We start from the raw sequence: 13,981 nt of genomic DNA, 5'->3' as shown, positions 1-13,981 counted from the left end.
ACAAGTTTTTCTTCATGGTTATACAGTTTGTCATTCTAAAAAATGCTGTTTAAATGGATCAAATGTGTATTTGCTATGAACTAATTGTTTGTGTCATTGGTTTTGGGTGTGGATTCATGGTATGTTGTGGCATTTTTTTGACAGTTAAAGTTTGTGATAGATTGTGGTTCAATTCGTTGGTCATATTGTGATTTTTTTGTTTTGTTTATAGGTACATGGGGTGTTTGTTTGTATGGTGTTTTTAATGTTTGAAACATTTGTGGTATATTTTTGTTTATGGTCAGTCCTTGATGAGGTGTTAAAATAAAATTTAAAAAGCGATGATTTCAATAGGTCATGGGTGGCATAACCAGAGTTGTATCAGTCAGCTGAACTAATGTTTTAAAACTGTGAGCCAATTAGATAATGGGACATTCTGAAACCATGATGCTGAGGAAAAGAAAAAAAAATCTCCATCTTTTTCGGTGTTCTGGGGTCATTTGCTGTCTGCTTCAGAGTGTCATCAACTGTTTGTTTTTGGTGTTAGGAATTGAGTGATTAAAGAAGGGGACGAGGTGTATAATCTGAACAGCATCAAAGTTGTACCGGGCAGAGACAACCTCTAGGTTAGTAATGATTAAGGACGTGACACCTCTGAACTTTTTAAGCTATTTTCCATGTTAATATTGTCAATGAATAGCATTTTACCTTGGTCAAACAACCTTCCACAAGCGATTCTTGGATATATATTAAATTTTGGAGTGTGCTTTGATATGGTTTAAGAAATCAAGGTGCAAGTGCTTAATGTTGTGTGTAACTGTGTATCAATGTTGACGATTGCTAAGTATAGCACCAAAGTAACTCACAAGATTTGCATGAATCTTTGTTGTACACTAAGTTGACTTTGATTGATTGATTGTGGCAATTTACTAGAGCTGTTTGTGATATTATGTGCAAATGAATCACTTCTGAGTTGGCATGCTGATGTAGGAACATGCATTGCATAAACATTGCCTAGGGAACATTTAGATTCAGCTCGAAACTATTTTACCTCACATTGATGGTTTGTGATTGGTGGGCGATGTGAATTCAATGACAATGAAGTTATCTGTTTTTGGCAAAACCTGTGATGATGATATTTGTGTAGTATATTTTCATTATTTATGATTTCTTCAAATTTTCAGAAAACAGTAGTAAATATTTTGTAGTAGATGTATGATATTTTGTTTTTAGAAAGCCATTTTAACAAAGATAAGAGTAGATAATTGAAGGCGTATTCTACTGTAGCTTTTATCAAGTGCACAGCTTATACTCTACAAAGAAACTCTCCAAAATTGTGCTCCTTGCCAACGGTTGTTTGAAATTTGTGGGAAATTTAGCTCAATTATTGATGAATTTTATGATCTCTATGGATTGGTTTCTATTGTGTGTTGATATGGAGGGTTATGGGAAAGTTTCTATTGTTTGCAATGTAGAACCTATATTATTTCTATTGAAATGATGCCTCACAATCAAAGGAGCTTCAGTCTTTTAAGTCTTAGTCTGTTATTCTTCTATTCCAGTTATTATTTTAAATCAATGAACATACCTCATCCCGAATAATTTTAATTCCTTATTAATTATCTTTTCTGTAGGCTGGAATAGTCACAGCTTTGCACGAGTCAATAAAGGAGTTTGTGAGAGTTGGTAGTGAGGAGAAGATAAGGTAGTGATCTAAATATATATTTCTTGGTATGAAATTCTTTTCTATTGGTATTCTTGCCAATCAAATAAGATTTTTTACTGTTCATTATCAGGTCTCATACTGATTTAATGTGACTAATGTAAAATTCAATGGCTTCATGTGATGTGCTTATATTTCTTCTCTGTTATATTACTTATGACACATAAGAGATAATAAGTTTAGGTATTTGTTATTGGATTTTCTATTGGTTTTTGTACTCTTTTGATACATGGCATGCAAAACTTCCAGATTTCTTGGGTACCCTTTAAGAAGCTATTAAAGTTAGGCAAAATTTTACATGCTCAGCCTAATTTTGATATAAAGTTAGGCAATGTGGAAGCAGGTTTAGTTCATTTGTTACTGTTATGTTTACTGTCATAATACATGCTTGGCTGCATCAGTGTTTATAGTATATACAAATTTATAAGTTGAATGTGGAATGTGGATGTGATTATATGTATGTACATGCATGATTGTAACCTCATGTTCAAGTAACCTCCATATGTAAGTTGTTGTGCCAGGTTTGAAACAGTATGCTATTGCTTATTAGATCATTTTTCATGCATTTTCTGATGAAGGTGTGGTTTGTTTAGTGTTTATCAATGTTTTGCATATTACAAAATTTTTGTTTTTCCCGGTGTACCATTGCTGATTATTCAAAGTGAAAGGTTCATTTTGTTGGTGTGACGATTTTGGCCAGACTGGGGTATGTTCGGTTCATATGTTTTCTTCACATTTTAAAATGAATCTGTAGAGTGTGATCCGCTGTCTTGGTCTCTGTAAATGTTCTTTCTGTTTTTCATTTTTTCTTTGTTTCGCAAATATTTTTGTTTCGTCGTTATATACGAACTCACTTGGTTACGATGTTATTGTAGGATTGGACTTGGTCGGTCAATCTATTTTAGGAATATTTAAAGCTAAAGAGAAAAGATTCAGTCAGTGTGGTGAGACCTTCGTGATGTCTTCTTTAAAATGTCACTGATATTTGTTGCAATGTATATTAAGTTATTAAGAATAGTGTTGTTTCAATTCTTATGGGTGTGTTTTCTTGGATTCTGTTAGGTTAAGATGCCTAGAAAACGAAGAATACGTGATAATAGTTGTTCACCTCTTTTCTCTGATCAAGTTGACCATGTTGTTCCTTGCGTGACTCCTCCTGCAAAAAGACAAGGGAAAAGTGATTCTTCTTCTGTTAAGAAAGCCAAGCATTGTGGTGGTGTTGGGTTGGTTGGTGTACAATTGAACGTTGGTTCTTCTCCAAGTGTTGGTTCTTCTCCAAGTTCATCTAATATAAGGATGGTTGGAATAGATGAGTGTAATGATTGTTCAGCGGATAGAGGAATCGACGCTTTGAATGTGCAGCGGGTTAATGTTGGGCAATCATGTTATCAGAGGAAGAGAAGGATACGAGGTTTGTCAGGAAGCTGCAATGATGTTTATGTGTGTTTTCATATCTATTGAATGTATATCATTTGTGTAAATGTGTTCACTTTTTGGTTTTCAGGTATAACTTCAGCATACGTAGATTTTGGAGATATGACAAATGTATGTGTTGATTGTGATGCGCTGTTTTGGTTACGTGAGTCGAAAAATGTTCCAAAAAATAGTCAACCTATTTACACAGGTTGCTGCCAGGAAGGCCGGGTCAGAGTTCCGCGTGCCAAACCCACCCCAGCTTTTTTGGAACATTTGCTAGACGCTGGAAATGGTCGCCAAAGCGTAGAATTTAGAAAGAACATTCGAGCTTATAACAGCACATTTGCATTTACATCAATGGGAGCTAATGTGGACACAACAGTCAATGATGGTCATGGTCCTTATGTTTTCAAGATTAGTGGGCAGATATATCATCTTATGGGTTCATTGATTCCTCCAGTAGGTGAATTGCCTAAATTTGCACAATTGTATATATATGATACAGAAAATGAAGTTGCTAATCGTCAGCGAGCCATTGATGGTTTGGACTTGGATGTTTTCAGTAGATTGATTGACATGTTTGATGAAAACAATGAATTAGTCCAGTATTATCGATCTCTTCGGAACAAATACAATGACGCATCTTTGCGTTCTATGAATTTGACAATTCTTGACATTGATATGATAGGGGATAGACAATATGATGTCCCGAGTAGTAGTGAGGTTGCTGGTCTCATTGTTGGTGATATTGGATTGTACGAGGCAAATAGAGATGTTGTTGTGGACACTGTTGCGGCTGGATTACAGCGAGTATCAAGATTACATCCAAAATTCATGTCATTCCAGTATCCTATTCTCTTCCCTTATGGTGAAGATGGTTATCACATTGATTTGAAATTATGTACGCGCAAAGATAATCAAGTGCGGAAGCGAGAAAAAATGTCTATGCGTGGTTTTATGTCTTACCAAATACATGAGCGCGAAAATGAATCAAACACTTTGTTCAAAGCAGGTCGTCTGTTTCAACAATTCTTGGTTGATGCATATGCAAATGTTGAAGAGGACAGATTGTTTTATATTAGAAAAAATCAACGCGATATTAGGAGTGAGACTTACGAGGGTATATGTGATGCCTCATTAAGAGGACATGATGATGGTGAAAATGTTGGGAAGAGAATTATTTTACCTAGCACACACACTAGGAGTCCACGATATATGATAAAGCACTACCATGATGCTATGGCTTTGTGTCGAAAGTATGGCCCTCCAGATTTGTTCATAACATTCACTTGCAATCCAAAGTGGCCTGAGATTAGGCGAGCATTGCAAAACAAACATGGTGACAGACCTGAAGATCGCCCAGATGTTGTCGCAAGAGTTTTCAAAATGAAACATGATGATCTTATTGAATACTTTAAGTCTGGGAAGCCATTTGGCAAGATCATTGCAGGTATGTTTTGTTTAGAGTGTGATATTTTTGCTTCCATGAATACAGTCTTTGCTTTTAGGTGCTCATGAGCTAACGATATTCCTACAAATTATGTTATGCAGATGTTGCAACGATCGAATTTCAAAAACGAGGATTACCTCATTCACACATGTTATTTTGGTTGTCTGAGAATAACAAATGTTATTCGGGTTTTGATGTAGATTCAATCATCTCTGCTGAGCTGCCCGATAAGAATGCAAAACCAATCTTATTTGACATTGTTCAACAATTTATGATCCATGGACCATGTGGTGTGATCAACCCTAGAGCACCCTGTATGAGAGAGAAGAAATGCAAAAAATCTTTTCCAAAAGATTACACGCAGGATACATTGTTTGAATCAAATGCCTTTCCAGTGTACAGACGTCGTGATGACGCCTTTAAATTTGTTATGAAAAATGATGTGAGAGTTGACAATGCTTTTGTTGTTCCTTATAACGCTGAACTTTTGTTAAGGTACAATGCGCATATAAATGTTGAATCATGTTCTCAATCGATGTTAATAAAATATTTGTTCAAGTATATAAGCAAGGGTCCTGATAGAGCAAGGGTTGGTTTTCAATCTAACATAACAGATGAGATTGCAATATATTTGAATTGTAGGTATATATCTGCACCTGAAGCTGCATGGAGATTATTTGAGTATCCAATTCATTCTCGCCATCCACCTGTTGAATTGCTAAAAGTACATTTGCCTGGACAACAGACCATTGTTTTTGGTCAGAATCAACCGCTGACTTCAGTAATCGAAAAACAAGGATCAGAAGACACTATGCTTACTGCATGGTTCAATGCAAATGGAAATAAGGAGTTAAAAGATAAGGCAAATAGATTAACATATGGAGAGTCCCCTTCTGAGTTTGTTTGGAATAATGATAGTAAATCTTGGAATCCACGGCAACGAGGTTTTGCATTAGGTCGATTAGCAAATGTACATCCGACAACTGGAGAATTATATTACTTGCGCTTGCTTTTAAATACACGTAAAGGCTGTACAAGTTTTGAATCTATTCGGACAATTTGTGGTATTGTTCATTCTACATATCAGGAAGCATGTCGTGCACTTGGTTTATTAGGTGATGACAAAGAGTGGAATGATGCTTTAACAGAGGCCACACCAACTGCAACTTCATATCAGCTGCGTCACCTATTTGTTACAATTTTAATGTTTTGTGATGTTTCAAATCCATGTCATCTTTTTGAAACTCATTGGCATCATATGTGTGATGATATTTTATACAATGTTCGGTCCGATTTTATGATGCCGCATTTAAACATCCTTGAAAAAGAGTTGCGAAATTCATTATTGTTTGAATTGGAACAACTCCTCAGTAATGGTGGGTCATCATTGGCAACATATCACTTGCCGTTGCCAGACAAGGAAACAATGCTTCAGTTGAGAAACAAACAGTTAAGAGAAGAGTTAGATTATGATTGTTCTGCTTTAGAGAAAGAACACCAAAATTTGGTATCTGAGTTAAACGATGGTCAAAAATTGATATATGACAATGTGCTTGATGTTGTTTCTAATAAAAGGACTGGGCTTTTTTTTGTGTATGGCCATGGAGGTACAGGGAAAACATTTTTATGGCACACGATTATTAGCAAACTAAGATCTGAAAGAAAAATTGTGTTGGCAGTTGCTTCATCTGGAATTGCATCATTATTATTACCGAATGGAAGGACTGCTCATTCTAGATTTAAGATACCAATTGATCTAACTGATGGTAAGGTTTCATCAATCACAAAAGGAACACATCTTGCGAAGTTGGTGGAAAAGACGGATTTGATTATTTGGGATGAGGCACCAATGACAGATAAATGTTGTTTCGAATGTTTAGATACATCACTTAGGGATATATTATCGTATCGCTATGCACCTGAAAATGTTCCTCCATTTGGTGGTATGCCTATTGTGCTTGGCGGAGATTTTCGACAGATATTACCAGTTGTGCTTGATTCAACAAAAGCTAAAGTGATTGAAGCATCACTAAATAGTTCTTTATTGTGGCCATTGTTTAAGGTTTTTCGTTTAACTGAGAATATGAGGCTTCGTAAAAAGGGAATGAGTGATGAACAAAAACTACAAATATCACATTTTGCAGATTGGTTGTTACAAATTGGCGATGGAAATGTTAGTGCTATAGATGATGAGGATGATGATAGAGATGCAGCCTGGATAGAAATACCAAATGACATGTTAATTGATAACCCTATTGATCCAATCAGTTCAATATTCCATGCTACATATCCGGATTTTCAAAAAAAGTACATGTGTTTTGATTATATTAGAGAGCGTGCAATTATTACCCCCAAAAATGTTACAGTCAATGAGGTCAATAATTATGCAATAGATTTTCTACCTGGAGAAACAGTAACTTATCTAAGTTGTGATTCTATATGCTTGACAAATGATAATGCAGACAATTTGAGCGTATTGTATCCACCAGAACTGTTAAATAGTATTGAAATGAGTGGATTGCCATCACATAAATTACTTTTGAAAAAAGGAATGCCTATTATGCTTCTTAGAAATTTGGATCAAACAAATGGGTTGTGCAATGGGACAAGGCTAATCATCACAAATTTATTTGACAAGATCATTGAAGCTAGAGTGTTAACAGGAACTCATGTGAACCAAAAAGTTTTTTTGCCTAGGATTGTATTATCTGCATCTAACTTGAAGTGGCCATTTATTTTACGAAGAAGACAATTTCCAGTAAGAGCATGTTATGGAATGACGATAAATAAAAGTCAGGGTCAGTCATTAAAACAAGTTGGTTTGTTTTTGCCCCAACCTGTTTTTAGTCATGGTCAATTGTATGTAGCTCTATCTAGAGTTACATCAAGAGAAGGAATTAAAATTGTGATCTTGAATGAGAAGATACCAAATAGGTTCACCAAAAATATTGTGTACAAGGATGTGTTGCAAAATTTACAATGATCAATCTGCTAATTTTGATATATTTATATGGTAAGTTCATTAACAATATTTACAACTAAATAGTTTTTTTTTTTTCAGCTGAGTCAGAATAAAATATTTTATATTAGGTGCATCTATATAGATGCAAATATTTTACAATTCTTTTATGACGTTTTTTTTTATCAAGGTAATTCATTCTCTTTTGAACTGTTTATGACGTTTTTTATTTATCAAGGTGACACTTTGCACTTTGTTTTCCACAAAAAGAAAAAAGAAAAAAGAAAAAAAAGGGTTATATATACTATACCAAGTATATTTTCTTTGTTTTTTTTATTGAAAAAATTCATGTGTGATTATTCAAATGTTGTAAATTACCATACATTATTTAAAAGCTCAAACTTTTGAAATTTACATAATATATATATATATATATACACACACACATGTACATGTGTACATATACTAAGAGTTGTGGAGGACACATGTCATAAATTAGTGCATTCTTATGTAAATCAACTTAATGAGTGGAAGACATATGTTGTTAGGAAAAATATACAGTAACACTTTTTTCTTTTTTACAAAAAAAAAGAAAGGAAAATAAACCAGTTTAGAAGGGTACGATGGTCATTGAACCTCTTCACCCTTTCTGTATAAAATCGTTCCCTCGCTTCTATTATTGAACTACACTTCTGCTCTTTGGAACTCTGCTCCCAGAGTATCACCCACATTTGTCTCAATCTCAGAGTTGTAGATCGCGTGTACGTTGCAGTCTGAATTTGCAGGTTTGTATCCAATTCTTAACTTTCTTCTCATCTTTTTTCCGCTCTGTTTCATTCATCAATCCACATAAAGGTAAGATTTTATGTCAATTTGATCGTTTTGCATTCTCTTCGATCACCTTGATCACTACGATACAACTAATTAATAAATAAGAAAAATCATCATCCAATCTACAGACTTGGCTTTTATCGTAGATGCATGTTTGATTCAAACAAACTTATCCAACATATCGATCATCTGTTTTATACTTTGTAACATACATGCATGTTGGTTTCAAATGCAATAGAAGCTTTTTGGTTCAGATTGTTTTGAATAGGATATTTATGCTTTTGAATCAAATGTTTTCTTAAAATTTTGACAGATATGTTTATGGATCTATTGTTGCATCACAATTTCATGGCTTTGCATGTTCTAACTATGTGTTCTGGAAGTTTGATTCTAATGCCTAGCCTTGCATGTCATTGTTGTTACTTTCCTATGCAGGCTTTGTTTAGTTTTTACAGACAACACTATGTCAGCAACAATCACTCCAATTTCAGCCATACAACCATCTGAAAATGGGAAGACTATAGAGGTTCGAGTATGTCGAATATGGAGAGGGAAAATATTAAATCCTATTGAACGAAATGAAGGTCTGCAATGTGTATTGGTTGACAGAAATGTAAGCAATTACAGAGTATTTGTTTTTCATGTTTATCTGTCTCAGTAATTTTTGGGTGCTTACTGATGGTATTTGTTGTTCGACAGATGAATGCAATTCATGCAATCATAAAAGAAGCATACTATGATTATGTCAAGGAGAAACTTATGGTAGGATGTGTGTACCGGATATCAAAATTTCACTCCAAAGAATCCCAAGACAAGTACATCATCGTGGAACATAGGGCGCAGTTGTTATTTAACAACAGGACTCAGTTTATTCCTCTGCCTAAATTGCCTGATATTCCTCAGCATTGGTTTCAATTTGTGGATTTTGATAAGCTTCATATGCGTGAGAATAATGACACAGTTCTGACAGGTATTTCTTCCTTTCACCTGTGCATAAAAAAAGGCTGTTATTTCTTATACTTTCTTTTTGTGATTCTCTTCCATCGTTCTTTCATGCATCTATGAATGTTATATATCAATGTCATTGTGTCCATTAGCATAGTGATCATGTTTGAATGACAAAGTAATAAAGAAGCTCTTATCTATTAAAACACTGCTTCATCTAATACCAAGTGTTCTTTTTTCTTTTCTTATCATGTAGACCTCATTGGTCGACTGAAGCTGGTGTATCCACTGGAAGAAGCATTTATCGATGGGAGGAAAGCACTGAAACGTTTACTCCACATACAAGACGCAAGGTTTGCAATTTGTTGACCATGGCCTGTTTATTGCTATATTGATCTTAAATGTGTCATTTTTTAACTTAGTTTAAGTGTGTACTTCATGTTTTCATTCCATAGGTTAGTTTATGCTCTTTTATAAAGATAAATTAGTTAATAAACTTTTGTAAATTTTCACAGGAGGCAGGATTTGAAACTCACTTTGTGGGGAACACTTGCATCTGAATTTGATGTTGATATGATAAAAACTTTACCACCTCCAGTTGTAATGGCCTTCACAAGCACGAAAGTCAGGCGCTATGGTATGACAAAGCTATTTTACTCTGATACATGTTATTGCTGTGTAGTAGCTATTTTCTGTTTTTGTTGCTCTTAATAATTCATTTTTTCTTTTTTCAGAGAACACTATTGTGAACAATGGGTTGAGTACATGTCTGTTTATTAACCCAGCCATTCCTGAGATAGAAGAATATAGAGCAAAGTAAAGTCTAATAAGTTCACAGAATAATGTTTGTTGTTTCCATTTTTGAAAGCAACTGAATCTTATTTCATTTCTCACTGTAGCTTCAATAAGCCTTACCATGCTCCAAAGTTTATAACAACATCATCTGCACGTCATGAACCTGCTCCTGCTTATCGAAATGAAGATGTAATCAATGTCAGCACCTTGAACTTGCAGGCTGGAAAAAAAGACAAGGTAAAATTGCAAAGCATAAAAATATAAGATTTTGTTACTTTGCAACTGCAGTTAATATTTTTCAATCGTATGCTGCCTTTGCTGCAGAGTCCCACTTTTGTCTGCAAAGCTAAGATTACAAAGTTTATGGTTCAACAAGGCTGGTATTACCTGGGTTGCCCCACATGTTGCAAGACTCTCAGGTTGGATCATAATTCTGGAAAGCTTTGTTGTGGAAATCATGGAGAGCAGATTGGCCATCCCATGTAAGCTACTAGAATATATGACAATTTCATCTGTAATATTTTTATAAGAACATCTTCCCCATTTTCTTGGCTTTTATTTATGCAATGCATATAGTTTAGTTACCAGCTCTCTTTCACATATCATCTTTCATCATACTTAAAAATCTTTCTCATATTTCACATATCATCTCTTATTACAATTTATGGATGTTTTATAGTTGTTCATGCATATTTGTTTTAATCACTGAAATCACATGTGTGCGCATACAAATAACACTATTACAGATACAAAATGGAACTACTGCTTGAGGATGAAGATGATTCAACAACAGCTACAATCATAGGTAAAGCAGCGGACACCCTCTTTGGAATAGCATGTCATGAGCTGGTGAATGAAAAAGGAGAGGATGACAAGTACAATGTTCCCTCTGCAATAGAGAAGGCAAAGAATCAGTATCATGTGTGGCGTATTGGCTATGGCCTTAGAGATGAGTTCTTGGTGAAGGATGTTTACCTCGAGAATAGAGACGATGAAAAGCTGTTTATCCATGATACAATGTCACAGCCAACTACTCCGGCAAAGAGAGCAGCCCAACCCCAGAAGGAAGAAACACTGAAGGAGCTCTTGAACATGGAAATAAAAAAGAAACAAAAAAGGTATTACCATATTAAAGATGAAAGCAAACAATTGATTCTGAAACAACAATAACAATGTTGCTGATTTAAATGGAATGATATTTGATTACATTCTGCTATTCATCCGTTGGAAACAATTATTTGCATTTTTATATGTATAACTAGATTGATCCCCTTCTTATAACTTACTTTCTCTTTGCAGAGGAGAAGGGAGCAAAGGGGCTTCCAAGTGAGTGTTGCTTATATCTATATCTATGCATTTGTTTTCTATTTCAGAAAGTTGCGCTGGTGTGGTTCAAATGAAATCTTTACAAAAATATATTCTTTACTTTGCAGAGGACAAGGAAGTAAAGCGATCTCAAAGTACGTTTTGCATACATCTATATATATGCATTCATTTTCTATTTCAATACTTATTTATTTTGCGATGGTGCCCTTTGAATGGAATGACCCATGATCCATCTTCTGATGAGAATCTATCCACATCAGTGCAGAGGAGAAGCTATCCATATCAGTGCATTTGTTTTCTCTAAAAATTTATTTATGTTGATGTAGTATGCCTTCCATAAATTGGTTTTGTTTATCTTTTAACAACTTTGTCAATATTTAATGCTTCAATTTAAATGTTTCTGTACCAGAGGTCAACCAAACAAAGCTAAGTCCAAGACAAAGGAGGACTAAGGATTCTGTACTCATTTTGGATAATGGTTATATATATGCTCGCTCCCCAGCAATAGTTCTTTTGATGCTAAATTGCTAACAGGTTAGACGTACATGGTTCTAATTACAGATCGACTATGGTTTTGACTAGCAATGGGAAGCGTTTTGATGTGCAGAATGACAATATATACATGATTTATTTTTTGTGCTCTCAGTTATTTTGGTGTGTATAACACAGTGTTGTCCACAGAGAGCAATGTACTGTATAATACTACAATGTGATGCTTTTGTTTGATAAGTCATGTGTATTGTATCAGACACCAAGTTAATGAATTGTTTGTAATCTGACATTTTCATTTTTCACCATGTCTCCCTGTAATATACTGTGTGTGTGTCTGTGTTTACTATACAATGTTTGCATCATATTGTTGCATTCATTTGCATACCAAACAACAGAAAAATTTATCCAAACAAAAGCAATTCCGGTAGTTAATATCAGTCATTGCAAACCGCGGCATCGCGCGGGCATCATCTAGTTATGTTCTGTAGGATATAATAGGTATTTATTTCATACATTTTTTTTTCCTGACCCGTGTACTCTTTTCTTCCTATTTTAATTCTTCTCATTAACTTCTTTCTAATTAATACTCTTAACTATTAAAATAGTAACTAAACTAGACTCACTTATGAAACAACCTTTCGCCCCACACCAATTTGATGAGCAGAAAGCTCTCCAAGTGCGCTTGAATGAAGTTCTTACTTCTCAAGAAACATATTGGAGACAGAGGTCTAGAATTCAATGGCTTTGCGAAGGGGATCGAATAGACATGTTGTGCATGCTTGCTTTCCACAACAGGTTGCAGATGTTGTTCTTCAGATTCCCCTCAGTAGAAGATTTACTCAAGACAAACTTGCTTGGAAGTTTGAACGGAAAGGTTTCTTTTATGTGAAATCAGCTTATTCTGCTGCTAGGGATATCTATATTGGTGGCAATATTGCTTCTACCTCTGCTGGAGATCCTTACTTACCAATATGGAGGGCACTATGGAAAGCTAAAGTTCCAAATAAGGTGGCCATCTTTGGCTGACGCGCTGCGCACAACTTGTTGCCTACCAGAGCAGCGCTCAGTCTGAAGGGCTATAATGGTGACTTGAGCTGTGTAATTTGCAACCAATCCGTGGAGTCTTTGGAGCATCTGTTCTGCACCTGCAACTTGTCACGTGAAATTTTCAGTAATCCTCCTTTCTCCTTTCCTCAATCTCATATTACCTAGAAAGATTGGTTACTGGAAAGAGCAGTTACTCTAACTCCTGCTATGTTTGATAAGTTTTTGGTGTTACTATGGAGTATTTGGAGAAACCGGAATGAGGTTCTATGGAGGGATAAAGGAAAGTCTCCCCATCAAATTATCATTGCAGCCATGGGTTGGTATGAGGAATATTTACAAGCCAATGTGGCCCACCAGACATCCTCGGCTGCGAACAGACAGAGTGGAAGGAAGTTTTGGAAACCTCCTTTTGGCACAGCTCTCAAACTTAATGTGGATGGAGCTTTCCTCCCTACTACTAACCAGGGTGGTTTGGGTGGTGTAGTTCGAGACTCTCAAGGACATTTTATTGCTGGCTTTGCGCATAGAATGGAACATGTTAGTTCCGCCCTCCATGCTGAGTTGGAGGCTGTGCGTTATGGAGTTGGTTTTCTATAGTCTGTGGGTGCCTCAGAGGCTATAGTGGAGAGTGATTGTTTGGTGGCTGTTAATTCCATCAAGTCCCTGGATCATGTGTTTTGGCCACGATCCTCAGCAGGGGTAGAGAGGTAACTTGTGCTACCAAAAGTAAATTAGGTTTTGCAGGGCGTGCCACCGCGCGGACGCGGAACGAGAACGGTGCGCGTTCTTGACTTCTAATCAGACGAAGTAGAGCTCTGGTGTCACCTCGCGGGCGAGGAATTACGAGCAAACTATCTAGTCACCTGTGAATCGATACTCACTGTTCGAAGCGAGCAGAGTAACAATTGGGAAAGAGAGGCGAGTCCAGACGGGCTCTGAGATCTAAGGCGAGGTGCACTTAGAACTTAGGGTTTCGAGGATGCTCGAAGATTTGCAGTTGTTTTGTATGATTAATTGT

The 13,981-nt window shown here is 35.8% G+C and overlaps 1 protein-coding gene across 1 annotated transcript in view; it reads left to right on the top strand.

The window, feature by feature from the left end:
- The window catches only part of LOC101312236, a 12,590-nt gene extending 1,162 nt beyond the window's left edge, over nucleotides 1-11,428 (top strand). The window contains exons 3-15 of the mRNA XM_004295193.1: nucleotides 2,765-3,113; nucleotides 3,207-4,568; nucleotides 4,769-5,063; nucleotides 5,211-6,875; nucleotides 8,794-8,971; nucleotides 9,058-9,328; nucleotides 9,560-9,656; nucleotides 9,819-9,940; nucleotides 10,038-10,119; nucleotides 10,203-10,335; nucleotides 10,423-10,580; nucleotides 10,845-11,216; nucleotides 11,398-11,428. Coding sequence (XP_004295241.1) covers nucleotides 2,765-3,113; nucleotides 3,207-4,568; nucleotides 4,769-5,063; nucleotides 5,211-6,875; nucleotides 8,794-8,971; nucleotides 9,058-9,328; nucleotides 9,560-9,656; nucleotides 9,819-9,940; nucleotides 10,038-10,119; nucleotides 10,203-10,335; nucleotides 10,423-10,580; nucleotides 10,845-11,216; nucleotides 11,398-11,428 — 5,115 coding nt within the window. The remainder of the gene's footprint in view (nucleotides 1-2,764; nucleotides 3,114-3,206; nucleotides 4,569-4,768; nucleotides 5,064-5,210; nucleotides 6,876-8,793; nucleotides 8,972-9,057; nucleotides 9,329-9,559; nucleotides 9,657-9,818; nucleotides 9,941-10,037; nucleotides 10,120-10,202; nucleotides 10,336-10,422; nucleotides 10,581-10,844; nucleotides 11,217-11,397) is intronic.
- Nucleotides 11,429-13,981: the final 2,553 nt, after the last annotated feature.

The sequence above is a fragment of the Fragaria vesca genome, linkage group LG3, assembly GCF_000184155.1.
Source record: "Fragaria vesca subsp. vesca linkage group LG3, FraVesHawaii_1.0, whole genome shotgun sequence".
NCBI lineage: Eukaryota > Viridiplantae > Streptophyta > Magnoliopsida > Rosales > Rosaceae > Fragaria > Fragaria vesca.
Note: the sequence above shows the minus strand (reverse complement) of the source record. Positions and strands in the feature narration are given on the sequence as shown.